General features: G+C 54.0%; 2 protein-coding genes across 2 annotated transcripts; one reads left to right on the top strand and one right to left on the bottom strand.

The window, feature by feature from the left end:
- Window positions 1-217: 217 nt before the first annotated feature.
- On the top strand, window positions 218-11706 carry Oplah (5-oxoprolinase, ATP-hydrolysing). Its single transcript, XM_051189201.1, has 27 exons — window positions 218-488; window positions 2567-2790; window positions 2863-3054; window positions 3497-3596; window positions 3673-3796; window positions 3890-4085; window positions 4163-4328; window positions 4438-4576; window positions 4838-4905; window positions 5055-5320; window positions 5464-5576; window positions 5664-5834; window positions 6022-6159; window positions 6247-6385; window positions 6520-6632; window positions 6795-6946; window positions 7567-7727; window positions 7819-7920; window positions 8002-8176; window positions 9716-9900; window positions 10006-10152; window positions 10245-10379; window positions 10546-10695; window positions 10788-10945; window positions 11029-11189; window positions 11305-11402; window positions 11530-11706. The coding sequence occupies exons 1-27, from the start codon at window positions 254-256 to the stop codon at window positions 11674-11676; spliced, it is 4155 nt and encodes a 1384-aa protein (XP_051045158.1). The 5' UTR covers window positions 218-253; the 3' UTR covers window positions 11677-11706.
- Window positions 11422-13961, bottom strand: LOC127225689 (sphingomyelin phosphodiesterase 5). The gene is made up of 7 exons (XM_051189202.1): window positions 12966-13961; window positions 12806-12878; window positions 12446-12586; window positions 12284-12373; window positions 12131-12194; window positions 11919-12054; window positions 11422-11844 (listed from the first exon to the last, which is right to left on the bottom strand). The coding sequence occupies exons 1-7, from the start codon at window positions 13833-13835 to the stop codon at window positions 11755-11757; spliced, it is 1464 nt and encodes a 487-aa protein (XP_051045159.1). The 5' UTR covers window positions 13836-13961; the 3' UTR covers window positions 11422-11754.
- Window positions 13962-15251: the final 1290 nt, after the last annotated feature.

Here is a 15251-nt window from a genome sequence, read left to right as displayed (position 1 = left end):
TGGGGACAGAGAAAATGCTATTTTCCAGGAAGAGCTTAATAAAGAAATCCAAAGACCTTTGTCAGTGTCTGGGCATCTCAGTTGGTCCAAGCCTCAGAGCCAGAAATCAGATGAGACCTGCTGCAGACAGGAGAGTGGGCCTTGGCAGTCTTGGAATGCAGAGGCAGGGGTCAGATGCTGACCTCACAATGGCAGTCTACCTTTCTTGGCCGGCCCACTAACCACTGGGCAGCTGCTGTGCCTGCTCCTGGGCATGTCCCTTCTCAGCAGCTATGAGGGCCTGCGGCAGGAGATCCAGCGACTGGCACAGGAGAATGAAGAGCTACGGCGGCTGGTACAGCTCATCCAGGAGAACCAAGAGCTGAAGCTAGTCCTTCGGAGCAGGGGCAGCAGCCTGGGCTTCTGTAGCTCCAGCTTCCTGGCAGAAGTGACTTCCAATCCCCGGTTGCCCAGGCGTAAGACAATCAAATTCAAGGATGCTGAGAGAGGTGAGCTACAGGCATCTTTTAGAACTCTCTCATTCAGTGTGTGCACACAAGTTCCCTGTTAGGTGCTGGTGGTAGGTAGAGTGAGATGGAGCCAACTCCCAGGGAAGAGGGTGGAATGAATTCTTGGAAGGCCATGCAGGAGAGAGGAGATGACACCTCTGAGAAAGTGACATGGAACAGAGTTGGAATGAAGTAAAAGTCATGAGGTTGGGGGAAAGCTTTCCAAGCTAAGGGAACCATTGGTGCAAACGCCCTAAAGTGTCAGCCAGTTGGCTGTGAGGCTGATGCAGAGGAAAAAGGGTACTAGAGGGGTCTTTCAGGGCAGAGGGAGTTTGAGGGAGGACTTCTGGTTCTGGGTGCCCTTTCTTTCTCTCATACACACACACACACACACACACACACACACACACTCACACACACACACTTTTTCTATACATACCAGGAATAGAACTCAGGGCCTCTTGTATACTAAATAGTCTACCACTGAGCTACCACTCAGGCTTCTTTATTTGTTTCAAAAAAAGGTGGTACACATCTTTAATCCCAGCACTTGGGAGGTGGAGGCAGAGGCAGACAGATCTCTGTGAGTTTGAGGCCAGCCTGGTCTACAGAGTTTCAGGACAGGTTCCAAAGCCACAGAGAAACCGTGTCTCAAAAAAACCAAACAAAAAGTATAGAGATGCTGGCCTAGTGAGAAGGATCTGCTTTCCTGGAGCTAAAACCCCTGAGGAAACAACAAAACAAAACAAACAAAAACAACCCACCCTCCTTGCCTATAAGCTCAGGTTGTCCTGGGATCTCCTTTGACAGTGCACTTCTCCTTAGAGTTAGGTCCACTTAAGGGCTGGCTACTTATGTAGAGCCTGACTTCCTCGAGAGGGGGACACCAGATGTGTGCTGGTTTCACTACAGTTCTGGTTGCACTGTGGAATTGACTGCGGGATGTGTGCCTCTTGTTCATTGTGCCACTTCTCCAGCTGAAATAAGATTTTCTCGGAGGCAGGAGGCCCTTTTAGGTCTTCCTATCTTCCATTGTTCCTTGCCAGGCCCTTTCCACCCACCCCATCTCATGCCGGGGAGCAGCCTTGACAGTCTTAGTACATCAGAAATATTGCTACTTTAGGGCGCAACCAGTTACACAGAGACCTGAAGATGGGTGTTAAGGGAGCCCACGCTCGGTGAACCAGAACATGTAGAGCGGTTCAGCAGCTCCCGGAACCAAGGTGCCCTTGAAACAAAGTGCTGAGTCCGCCCTTGCAGGCAGGGCCACTCAGTCACTCAGTGGATCGCTGTTGGCAAAGGCGGAGGCGCTCCAGCTCCGACCGGCCCGCTCTTACATAACCTGGAGGGCACGCCAGACTTGTGTGTGTTGGGGGTGGTGCAGGGTGTGTGTGTGTGTGTGTGTGTGTGTGTGTGTGTGTGTGTGTGTCCCGGTCTACAGGCCCCTCCCCGAGGTGGGGGCAGGGCCTGCGGGAAGCACAACAGGAGAGAATACAAGCTGAAACTCCCGAGCCGAGCCGATTGTGCAGGTGAAGGTCTGTGCAGAAGTCCTTAGCTACTCAGCTACTGCCTTCTCTACTTCCCACTTGGGGCTCTGCTGTTCCTAGTCTCCTGTCTCCGGTCTCCCAGGCTTTAGCCTCGCCCCACCGTTGTACCAGTTCTGTAGGGTTCCAGTGGTCCTAAGGCCTTGCTTGGCCCGGAAGTTTGAGCAAAGCGAGAAGTGGAACTATTTCTTACCTTCACTTTCCAACTCAGGTGTCTTGCTGAAAGAACCCGAGCTCCCGCAGCATTAAAAAACAAGGCTCCAGGGTCCAGCGGCCCTTCTACCTCTACTCCAGGACCTGGCTTTCCATCGGCACCAGGACTCTCAGACCTGGTGCTGTGGAGACTTGGGGCTGGCAGATGGCCTTGTCTGCCTCTGACTTCAACTCAAGCCACCGTGTGTGACTTGGTCCTGCAGCTCCTACCAAACCTAGAGCTATTCTGGCTCTTCCCCAGAGCACCTCCTAGAATCGGTTGCCATCCCAACCTTTGTTTAGAAACTAGACCCCCTACTGACTGACAGGCTCTTTATTCAGTTCTCCCAGGATTACAAACTGAAGAGCCACTGCTGGACTCCAGCCCCACTGTCATGGGCAGCCCAGAAGGGCGCTTCCATTTTGCCATCGACCGTGGTGGCACCTTCACAGATGTCTTTGCCCAGTGCCCAGGAGGGCATGTGCGTGTCCTGAAGCTGCTCTCAGAGGATCCTGCCAACTATGCAGATGCACCCACAGAGGGCATCCGCCGCATCCTGGAGCAGGTAGGCCAGGGCAAAGGCGGTGGGTGAGGGAGACCCCAGCCTGAGGTCTCACACTGACCATGTGGTCTCCAGGAGGGAGGCGTGTTGCTGCCTCGAGACCGACCACTAGACACCAGTCGCATTGCCAGCATCCGCATGGGTACTACAGTGGCCACCAATGCATTGTTGGAACGACGGGGGGAACGGGTGGCACTGCTTGTGACACGGGGTTTCCGAGACCTGCTGCATATTGGCACCCAGGCCCGGCCAGACCTTTTTGACCTGGTGAGCTCTCGCATGCCAACTGGGTGTTAGGAGAACTTGTGCACTGCTCTTCCTCCTTTTCCCAGCAAAGGCCTTGTGGGGAGGGCTGTGAAGCAATGATGGCTAAGTCCACTGGATGATAGGCATAAAGAAATCTGAGTGTTGCTTGCAGGACCCTATGTCCCTATACCTTCCAAGCAGGTGCGCAGTGTTCTGCCAGTCCAAGCCAGCACTGTTCAGGATGAGGGGTTAGAGACTTCACCTTTGGATTCCTGGAGACAGCTGCCCTCTGGGGGAAGGGTGGTTGGTTCCACCCCACTTAAGTGCTTGGGTTCAGAGAGAAGCCTGGGTGGGTCTTGCTGAGCCATTTTGACTGTGTCCTCACTTTTTGGGACTCTCCCCTTGCCTGCACTGCCCCGCCCGCTCAGGCCTGGCTCTCTTCTAAGCTTCTGCCTGCCCTCAGGCTGTGCCCATGCCAGAGGTACTGTACGAGGAGGTGCTGGAGGTTGAGGAGCGAGTGGTGCTGTACCATGGAGAACCAGGTGCCGGGTCTCCTGTCAAAGGTACGCATGGTGCTGGCAGCCTGTGTGAGGTTCTTGGGCTAGGCACAGCCTAGCAATTTATGAATGGCTGTTTCAGGTCGTACAGGGGACCTGCTGGAGATACAGCAGCCTGTGGATCTGGGAGCTCTGCGTGGGAAGCTGGAGGGGCTTTTATCTCGGGGCATCCGTAGCCTTGCAGTGGTACTCATGCACTCTTACACGTGAGTGAGGGCTACATGGGTAGAGGCCTGGCCCAGAGGAAGCTGGAAGGGTTTTGGGTGGGATGCATAGAGTACCCTGGGTTCTTGTTGTAGGTGGGCCCAGCATGAGCAGCAGGTGGGCGCACTGGCCCGGGAGCTGGGCTTCACACATGTGTCCTTGTCCTCGGAAGCCATGCCCATGGTACGTATTGTTCCTCGGGGGCACACGGCCTGTGCTGATGCTTACCTTACTCCCACCATCCAGCGCTACATTCAGGGCTTCAGCCGAGGCTTCCAGGGCCAGCTAAAGGTAAGGCCTGTTGTCTTGCCCCAGACTCTAGCCTTGAACTCTCATAGCACATCACTCTCCATTCTCCCCATTCACAGGATGTGCAAGTACTCTTCATGCGCTCTGATGGTGGCTTGGCACCCATGGATGCCTTCAGTGGTTCCCGGGCTGTGCTTTCTGGCCCTGCTGGCGGTGTGGTTGGCTACTCAGCTACCACTTACCAGCTGGAAGGTGGCCAGCCTGTCATTGGCTTTGACATGGGAGGTATGAAGGCTAAAGCGGGTATGTGAGGGAAGATTCAGCTGCCTAGCTGGGTGAAGCTGGGGGATGCAGGTCTTGGGTGACTCTTGGCATCTATCTTATCCCCCATTAGGCACATCCACAGATGTGAGCCGCTATGCTGGAGAATTTGAGCATGTCTTTGAGGCTAGCACAGCTGGTGTTACCCTCCAGGCCCCCCAGCTGGATATCAACACAGTGGCAGCTGGTGGGGGTTCCCGCCTCTTCTTCAGGTCAGCCCCACCCCTCCTTTCTTGGTTTTTTTTTTTTTTTTTTTGAGACAGGGTTTCTCTGTGTATCCCTGGCTGTCCTGGAACTCACTCTGTAGACCAGGCTGGCCTTGAACTCACAACAGAGTTCTGCCTGCCTCTGCATTCCAAGTGCTGGAATTAAAGGTGTGCGCCACTACTGCCCAGCAGCACATATCTCTTTAGTTGGGACTTCTCAGCTTTTCCATGCTCCCCACCTCTGATACCAGTCCTTTATCTCCCAAGGTCTGGCCTCTTTGTGGTTGGGCCAGAGTCAGCAGGTGCTCACCCAGGTCCTGCCTGCTACCGAAAAGGTAAGAGCTAGCCTCTCCTCTGCCCTGCCAGGCCTTTTCTTCTCATGGTTCTTTAGGTCCATTCCACTCTTTTTGTCTCCATCCCTGCTGCACACATCTGGTTTGCTCCTCTAGTCTCCAAACCATACACAACTGTGCCTGCTTCCCAGGGGGTCCTGTGACTGTGACAGATGCTAATCTGGTCCTGGGTCGCCTGCTGCCTGCCTCCTTCCCCTGCATTTTTGGGCCTGGAGAAGACCAGCCATTGTCCCCAGAGGCATCCCGAAAGGCTCTAGAGGCTGTGGCCACTGAGGTCAACAACTTCTTGACCAGTGGACCCTGCCCAGCTTCCCCACTAAGTCTGGAGGAGGTGGCAATGGGGTTTGTGCGTGTCGCCAATGAAGCCATGTGCCGGCCTATCCGTGCTCTCACACAGGTATGCCCATACCCCCTTTTGCCCACCATCACCTGTCTGTCTTAGCCATGTTCCCATACTCTTTCAGCCCAAAAGAAATGGAATGGGGTGGAGGGCTGTCCAGGGTAGGAAAGACTACTTATTGACCCTTTCTGGATCACTAGGCACGAGGCCATGACCCCTCAGCCCATGTGCTGGCTTGCTTTGGAGGAGCTGGTGGGCAGCATGCTTGTGCCATTGCCCGGGCCCTGGGTATGGACACTGTGCATATTCACAGGTGGGTCTGCATATGGGTATGTGCTCTTAGTTGAGAGAGTTGGCTTTGAGGAGTGTCCCCACATTTCTGTGCCACCTGTCTCTGCAGACACAGCGGGCTGCTGTCAGCACTGGGACTGGCCTTGGCAGATGTGGTTCATGAAGCACAAGAGCCCTGTTCCCTGTCTTACACACCTGAAACCTTTATGCAACTGGATCAGAGACTGAGTCGCCTGGAGGAGCAGTGTGTGGAGGCCTTACAGGCCCAGGGCTTCCCTAGGTAGACTCATGGACCACTGGACACAGGGTTTATCTCCCTTTATCTCCACCACCCATTTGGTGGTGGACCACTGGATGTCTTCCCAGATGTTCCTGGGTCTTCAGGGCAATGATTTCATTGTGCCCCAGGAAGCAGGGCAGACATCCTCAAAAGGCACTGGGTAAGTAGCACAATCTTCTTCCTGCAGGTCTCAGATCAGCACTGAGGGCTTCCTGCATCTTCGTTATCAAGGCACTGATTGTGCTCTAATGGTGTCTTCCCATCAGCATCCAGCCACAGCCCGCTCACCCCGTGCTGGCGACTTTGGAGCAGCATTTGTTGAGAGGTATATGTGCCCTTCTGTGAGTCCCAGCATGTGGCCTGCGGGTCTGGTTGCCTTGTTCTGATTGCTCCCTTGGAATGGTGGGTGCAGGTACATGAGAGAGTTTGGCTTCATCATTCCTGAGCGGCCGGTGGTGGTAGATGATGTGCGAGTGAGGGGAACTGGCCGTAGTGGACTTCGGCTGGAGGACACCCCCAAAGCCCAGACTGGACCTCCACGGGTGGACAAGGTTGGAGGCATTGCTGTGCCGGTCCTCCTGCATCCTCAGGACCTGGGGACAAGAGCTAATGGGGAGGCCTGGCCATGTTGAGGGGCCTCGGGAAAGATGGTCTAGAAGCCCAGCTCATTCCATACCCTCTGCAGGTGACCCAGTGCTACTTTGAGGGGGGTTATCAGGAGACCCCCGTGTACCTTTTAGGAGAGCTGGGCTATGGGCACCAGCTCCAGGGGCCCTGCCTTATCATTGACAACAACAGGTAAGCCTGGGTTGGGTTATAGCCTTGGAAGGGTTATTGCAGGACCCTTCACAGCAGAGGTTCCATCATTGGGGTATCTCCTGGCATGAAGTAATGACATCCCTGGTTGAGGGAAGGTTGTGGCCAGCCTTCTTGTAGCTCTTCTGTGTCCCCTGCCCGTAGCACCATCCTCGTAGAACCAGGTTGCCAAGCAGAGGTAACTGAGACAGGGGACATCCGCATTTCTGTGGGAGCTGAGGCACCTAGCATGGCAGGCACCAAGCTCGACCCCATCCAGCTATCTATCTTCTCACACCGCTTCATGAGCATCGCTGGTGAGTGAACATTGCTGTCCTCTTTGGAGCACTGGCATTTGTGATGTAGGACATGGTGGGGGGGGAGGGTTGCATCCTAGGCAAAAGTACAGACACATGGGGTAACGTTGGCTCTTGTTACAAGTAGTAACCTGGCAAGTGTGCCAAGGGGGAAGGGCAGGATCCTTGCAGGTTGGGGGTGGGGAGTATGACCTTGGTTTTAAATTGTACTCCATGCTGCAAGAGCAGGCCTTGGACAGGGCAGGTACTTTCCTCTTCTCATGAGGAGTCAAGTGACCCTCATCTATCTAGGGATAGGAAGCAGGCATGCATCCACTGTGAGCTCATCTGTTCACAGTCAGGCCATAGGCTTTTAGGAGCTCAGGGGTCTAAGCTTGGGAACCAGGTTCTTGTTGCATCACTCAAGAAGGAAAGTTGAAGAGAGGTCCCAGGCAGGCTGGAAAGAGAATGCTCTTTTCATAAGCTAATGTATACCTGACTACAGCCTTCATGCTTAAGAAGGTATGTGCCACCCTGGTCTTCCTTGGGGCCCAGGAGGTCTTGACCATGGGGGTCCTGTGCCTCTTTTTTGGAGTGATGCATGTGGATGATGGGGCCACCTGGTTACTCTGTGCCCCCAGAGCAGATGGGCCGAATCCTACAACGCACAGCCATTTCCACCAACATCAAAGAACGCCTTGACTTCTCCTGTGCCCTCTTTGGGCCAGATGGGGGCCTGGTCTCCAATGCTCCCCACATTCCTGTGCACCTGGGCGCCATGCAAGAGACTGTACAGTTCCAGGTGTGGTGACAGTGACATTTTCCTTTCTGCTCATTCCCTTTCCCATGACTTCACTTTCCTTTTCCACTCTGTGTTTGTCTCCTGGTTTCAGATTCAGCACTTAGGAGCTGACCTCCATCCTGGTGATGTGCTGCTCAGCAACCACCCCAGTGCAGGGGGTAGCCATCTTCCAGACCTGACTGTTATCACACCGGTGGGTGAGGAGTGCTACCTTGGCTACTATCAGAGTGGCAGAAGTTTCTGGTGCCACTGACAGTTGCTGTTCACCCCTTAGGTGTTTTGGCCAGGCCAGACACGGCCCGTGTTTTATGTGGCTAGCCGAGGGCACCACGCAGACATTGGAGGTATCACGCCAGGCTCTATGCCTCCCCACTCTACCACACTGCAACAGGAGGGTGCTGTTTTTCTGTCCTTCAAACTGGTCCAGGGAGGCGTCTTCCAGGAAGAAGGTGAGCTGGAGAAGGGGTACAGTGATGATTCAGCAGGCAAGGATGCATTGCTGCTACCAGGAACCAGGTTGGGCAGGATTCTGATACACAACTGATGTATACTGCTATATCAGCTCAGGCCTGCCTTGAGGCTTGGCAAAGACAAGTGGTGACCTCTCAGGGCAGCTGTAAATCATCTCAGATATACAGAAGAGTTGAGATGACTTATGCCTGGACCATCTTTGAAGATGATTTTGGGGTGGGGAATTGGCTAAGACACCCAAGGTAGACTTTAGCTTCAAGGTTGGCAACTGTTACAAGCTACATGGAGTATCAAGGATACAGGAACTCTGTCTGGGTTTGGGTCTCAGTCACTGGGCAGTGGGGCAGCTGGAGCTATACTGGTCTGCTTGCACACCTACCTGCAGATTGACCCTGAGGGTGGGCAGAAGAGTCAGATGTGACAGCTGCACTCACCTTCAAAAATGGTGGATACCCAGGTGGTAGAGGGTGGGAGGAACTGTTTGGGAACTAAAGTGATACAACCTGGGGACTGTAGGGTCAGAGTTAGATAGCTACAGAAGGAAACTGCATTGAGCAGCATAGACAGCTGCAGGCAAGATGGAGGCACTGGAAAAGACAGCCCTGTTTAAGGCCATAGGATTCTGAGAACGCAAAAAGAAATTCTTGGAGTTGAGGTGATAAGGTCAGGGTAGAGGTTTGGAGTAACAGAGCAACAGGGCACTCTGGGTGTCACAGATACATAGAATAACCTTGATCATTGGGAGCTGAGGTGGATCATGGAGACACAAGTTTTAAACACATGGCTGAGAGTACAAGTGGCCAGTAGACCTCAGAGAAGTCCATGACCAAGACTGGAAAGTGAGGGTTTCCCCTGGTGTGGTATAGTCTCTGGGCTAGATAGCACTGCCTTGTCTAGATGTAGAAACTGCAGGAAGAGGACAGGAACAAGTGCATGTGTATGTGTTTCCCAGAGTGCATGTATGTGCACTGGAAGAGAGTATAAGATCCTCAGGAACTGGCATTATGGGCAGTTAAGAGCCCCCTTGTGTGGGTGTTGGAAACTGATCATGGATCCTCTCAAAGGACATCAAGGGCTCTTTAACTGCTGAGCCATGTCTCCAATCCTGTGGTGTCTTGTATTCTTGAAGTACTAGGAAGCCAGTGGGAGTGGGAAGGACATAGGGCAGACAGGACAAGGCACATGTGGTGTGTTTGTCAGGGAGACTGACTTTCCTGTGAGGTGTAGAGGGGGACCTAGAAAAAGCAGATGGATGAGCTTCCCAAGCCACCTCCAGCTCCAGCGAAGTCATTGTCACTGCCGCTTGTCAAAGGTGCTCCAGATACTGGGATATAGAAGAGGTCTCAGCAAGATGGAGCCTACATCTTCAGAGTCCAGGAGTTTCCAACAGGGGAGGTGGAAGGTCAATAGGGTGCTCCCAGTGCTCAGTATGTGTGTTGTGGGTATGGAACAGGCAAGCACAGGCAACTCTTCCTGAGGTCATGGAAGGTGACTCAGTTGTGACCCTGTCTATCCAGCGGTGACAGAGGCCTTGCGGGCACCAGGCAAGATCTCTGGCTGTAGTGGAACCAGGAACCTGCATGACAACCTGTCAGATCTTCGTGCCCAGGTGGCAGCCAACCAGAAGGGCATCCAGCTGGTGGGAGAGCTGATCGGGCAGTATGGCTTGGATGTGGTGCAGGCCTATATGGGCTATATTCAGGTGGGCCTGGGAATAGGAGCATACATGGGGTAGTGTTGTGGCTGCTTCAAGTTATCTGGGCCACCCTGCTGGTGGCATGGCTGGGCTGAACCTTATCCCTGCTAGGCAAATGCTGAACTAGCAGTTCGAGACATGCTTCGGGCTTTTGGAACCTCCCGGCAGGCCCGGGGCCTGCCTCTGGAGGTATCTGCAGAGGATCACATGGATGACGGCTCTCCTATCCGCCTGCGTGTTCAGATCAACCTGAGTCAGGTTAGTATGTGAGGGAAGTGGGGAGGGCACTGGCACTGGCCTCTGGGGTGTGTCCGGTTGCTGATAGCCACACCTTTCTTCCTCCTGGGTAGGGCAGTGCAGTGTTTGACTTCAGCGGTTCTGGGTCTGAGGTGTTTGGCAATCTCAACGCTCCACGAGCCATAACGCTGTCTGCTCTCATTTATTGCTTGCGTTGTCTAGTGGGCCGTGACATCCCACTTAACCAGGTTTGTAGGGGTGTGCTACAGGTGTAGGGGTGTGTAGGGGTTAAGTCAGCAGGTGGACCCCGAGTCACCCGGAGTTTGCCTGAAAACAAATGAACCCCAATAAAACAGTGGTTGGATTTTTTATCTGAATCTAAGTGGTACCCAACCCACCCTTTTCATTCACCAGGGTTGCCTGGCTCCTGTGCGTGTAATAATTCCCAAAGGCTCCATCTTGGACCCATCCCCAGAGGCAGCAGTGGTGGGCGGCAACGTGCTCACATCTCAGCGAGTAGTAGACGTCATTCTGGGTGCTTTTGGGGCCTGTTCAGCCTCCCAGGTGTAGTGGAGCAAAGGTCTGGGGGCTGCTGGAAAACAGGGTGCTGGGGTGGATGCCCATATTAACAAAATACTGTTCCCTACTTCTGTCAGGGCTGCATGAACAATGTGACCCTGGGCAACGCCCGTATGGGATACTATGAGACGGTGGCTGGTGGTACGGGCGCTGGACCTGGCTGGCATGGTCGCAGTGGTGTACACAGTCATATGACTAACACACGCATCACGGACCCGGAGGTTCTGGAGAGCAGGTGAGCAGAGCAGTCGCAGTGCTAGGCAGTTGGTCTGGGGGATGAGTACCCACTCATCTGGGCTGGGCCCTTCACCTGCACAGGTACCCAGTTATTCTGCGCCGCTTTGAGCTGAGGCCAGGCTCTGGGGGCCGGGGCCGCTTCCGGGGAGGTGATGGTGTGGTTCGAGAGCTGGTCTTTCGGGAAGAGGCGCTGCTGTCTGTGCTCACCGAGCGTCGGGCCTTCCAGCCTTATGGCCTCCATGGTGGGTGGCTCCCCAGCCCTTCCTGGCCTCTTTTGCCCACACCTCTGTATCCAATCTCCCCATCTCCTGCTCCTGCCTGCCTTGACTCCCAGCTTCTTGTTTCTTCCTCCTGTAGGGGGAGAGCCTGGTGCACGAGGCTTAAACCTTCTAATCAGAAAGGATGGGCGAACGGTGAATTTGGGAGGGAAGACATCTGTGACTGTGTACCCCGGGGTAAGAGACACAGTCTGTGTGGTGAACAGAGATGCAAAATTTTAATTTGGTAGTGGCCTCTGTGACCCCAAATGATTGTCCTACTGAGACAAGGCTACACCTGTGTTGAACCTGCTCTTCTTCACAGGACGTATTCTGCCTTCACACCCCTGGCGGAGGGGGTTATGGAGACCCGGAGGACCCAGCGCCACCACCAGGCTCACCCCCGCTATTTGCAGCCTTCCCAGAGCGCGGCAGTGTATATGAGTACCGCCGTGCCCAGGAAGCCGTGTGAGAACCCTACAATAAAGACCCTTGGAGTCTCCTTATGGTGGTCTTTCTCGCTAGTCAGCTGATTGTCTGTGTGCCAGCGTCAGGAACACACAACTTGAAGCTTCAGGCTCAGAGCTAAGTGGTCTGTGAGCCCCGCCAGCGCAGTACTAAAAGTCACCTGCTCCACATCCTGCGGGGTAGGAATCAGATTGAGAACTGTTTTCAATTTGATCATGCCCAGCTGACCCCAGCTCAGGCACTTACTGGACTCAGGCGACTGTCAGGAATTCCGCGGTAGGTGATATAGTCCAGGCGCCGGCCCTGCCAGGATTTACCTGAGTGACTTCCACTAGGGGGTCCAGCCAGGTAGAGGCGGCGCCCTTTTTCCTGTTCCAGGGCCCTAAGAGAGGGACAGAATCAACAAGGCTAGGCCAGTCCCTCCCAGCTGACCTGCTTAATGGTGCCATCAGACTTACCTCCGTAACATCTCTGGGGAGCTGGCAATGCTGTGGTGTAGCGTGGAAGTGCTCAAAATCGTCCCTGTGAAGTCATGGAGAGCAGAAATCAGTAGCAGCCCTGCTGACCTCTCACAGACCAGCTCTCCCTGCCTTCATTCACAGAAACAGTACCCAAGGCCCAGGGCTGCTCCTGGCGGATGCCTAGCCGGCAGGGGTCCTGAAAACAGCTGAAGAGTTGGTGCCCCTGCTCCTTTGCATGATCTGTATAAGAAAACTGTTCTCAGCAGGCAGCAGAGCTGAGTCTCTGGGCTCCACCTAGGCCCAGCTTCTCACCTCCTGAGCAGTTGTCAAAGTTTAGGTCTCCCAGGAGGACACTGAAGGCTACAGCATCATCACTCTGGCGGCTCTCAGCCTCAAACTCCTCTACCCATTCCAGCAGCAGCGTTAGCTGTTTGCAGCGAACATGCCCATCTTCTAAGAGGATAGTTGAGGTTGACTTAGCCCAGAGTGGGGATCCAAGACCATACCCTGATCTGTAAACCCACCCAGGCATTTCTTGGGATGTCTGGGTTCAGAAAATAAACATTGGGGCGTAGGGACAAAAGCGTTGGTGAGGTTAGGGGCCTGCTGCTTTCACAGGAGAGAAGAGGGGCTGCCCACATTCATTCCAACAACCCCTCCTGCAGAGCTCACCAACAGGTGCCTGCAAATGTGTGCAATGAAGGTATCCCACGATACGACGCCCGTCCAGGATGCCCAGTTGTGCCTGCAACACCACCCACAGTTCCAGCTCTCTGCTTGTTAGATCCACTGCCTACCCTCCCTGCTAGGGATCATTGCAACCTGTTAATACCTGAGCGGATAGTAGACCTTTGGAGGCCATGGCGTCCTCGCCACGAGCGTTAGGAAAGCAACGGAAGGTGGCACGGAGCAGCGGGTAGCGCGAGGCCAGTAGAAGTCCACTGCCCAGTACCTTGATGTACGGCCCAGGCACTAAGCCAAATGTGCCTACATCGTATAGCACTGGACCCAGATTTGGCACCAGGACGCGCACAAGACGATGAGCTGCACGGAGATCAAACACTTCCTGCAGGCACACGAAGTCCAGACCCATAGGTATTGTGGCCCTCAGCACACCACCAGGCACCCCAGGCAGTGACTGGCTGCATCCGGTAGCCCAATAGTGCGACATTCGAAGGCTACCTAACAGTGCTGTGCCAATAGCCTCCGCGCGCTGCTGGCTGTGCGACAGGTTGCTGAAGCGTGCCAGCCCATCAGGGAGCAGGCATATATTGGCAGTAAAAAAGACAAAGCAGCGCCCGCGCTCAGCAGGCGGGTGCCAGGGCTGTGGCCACACCCAGCAGGCAGGAGGAGGCTGGTAGCAGAAGGGACGGCGCCAGACCTGTAGGGGCAGCCAGAGCACAAGGCCAAACACCGCCAGAGGTAGGCCAACTACCATTAGCGATAGCAACGCAGCCCCACTTCCTGCCAGAACTTTGAGCCACCCCAAGCTGCTGGATCGTGCCATTGGTGCCCAGCACCCCAGCAACTGGTCCAGAGACCAGTAGGCTGGGAAGAGCAGCATACGGGATAAACTGTGGAGGGCTTGTAGCACGGGGTGCGGGAAGGGTGAAGGCCTCAGGGCATCTGGTGTCGGGGGCCAGCTGAGTGAGGGTTCATGGCTCACAGGGCTCCTTTGCTGCGAAACGTCAGGGAGATTCATTCCAGCGTGAGAGTTGAGTCCGCACGAGCTGCAGGAGGTCAAGACCAGGTGGCACAACCTGTGCACGCAGCTAAAAAGACCTGTGCCCCGGGAGCCTGAGTTCTGGACATTGGCCCCACCCACTCAGAACTTCCGTGACCGTTGGGGAAAAAAAAAAAAAAAAACAACCCGGACTTCACAGCCCTGCTCGCTGTGCTGGTCCTTCCTGGCGATTCACTTAGGGCTTCAGAAAAACTTAGGGCCCCGCCTTCCGCCTAGCCTTCCCCACCCCTCCGAATAGCCTTTCAGTCTGGCTACACTGCAGGCTTGGTGCCTGAGTGCAAAGTTTTAACACCAATGGCCTGCCAAGGTTGGGGAGGTACACGGACCAGACCGTTAGTTCTATACTTTAAGGAGGCTTGCCCGGACACATGAGCCAGATGAGCCAGGTAAAAGGAGGTTCCTCTTTCTATGAGCACTCTAACACACTTTAGTTTTTTGTTTTGTTTTGTTTTTCGAGACAGGGTTTCTTTATGTAGCCCTGGCTGTCCTGGAACTCAGAGATCCACCTGCCTTTGCCTCCTGAGTGCTGGGATTAAAGGTATGCGCCACCACTGCCCAGTTCAACTTTAAGCTCTTACATTGTCCCTTGGCTTTCACAGATTTTTTTCTCTGCTTCCCTTGGAAGTCTGCCCACCTAATTCCAGCTATGAGCCAGCATCCACCCTGATGTCAACCATAAGTATCTCTTAAATTGCCCATCAGGTTTGTCTTGGCTACCAGTCTTCACCCAGGATGCCAGGATAGTTATGGAGACATTTTGATGAAGCGACTGTTAATGAGCTGTCTGGCTGTGTTCTCAAAGTCTCTCCAATGGGAGTGGTCAGGGCAGAAGGTGGCAAGCTCTAAGGGGCCTGAGTATCCAGCTGGAAAGTTCCAGCAACCCCACACCTCTGTTCCTGGAATTTTATTGGTACTGGATAAGATTCCTGTTTGAATTCAGTCCCCAAGGCTCTTCTGATCTTTGACTGGTAATGACTAGTTTTCTAAGATCCTGGTTCTTTTTTTCGTTTAATTTTTGATTTTAAGACAGGGTCTCTCTGTGTAGCCCTGCTGTTCTGGAACTCTCTTTGTAGACCAGTCTGTTCTCAAACTCATAAAGATCTGCTTGCCTGTGCCTCCCAAATGCTGGTACCAAAGGTGGCCATCACCACTGCCCAGCTTCTTTTCCTTCTTGTCACCCTGGCACCTATACCTTCAGGCAGATCAGGAGCTATTCTAAGCTTTTCTCCACTGCCCTTCTGATGAACCAACCCATTCTTGGTGTACATTCTTCCAGCAATATCTCAGCCTTTCCAATCTCAAGCTACACTTTGATTCCAATACTCCATATGAACCCCTAGTCCTTTCTCTACTCGATCCTATTTTTCTCCACTT

Source organism: Phodopus roborovskii, unplaced genomic scaffold (genome assembly GCF_943737965.1).
Source record: "Phodopus roborovskii unplaced genomic scaffold, PHOROB, whole genome shotgun sequence".
Classification (NCBI taxonomy): Eukaryota; Metazoa; Chordata; class Mammalia; order Rodentia; family Cricetidae; genus Phodopus; species Phodopus roborovskii.
This window is presented reverse-complemented; position numbering and strand designations above follow the sequence as displayed.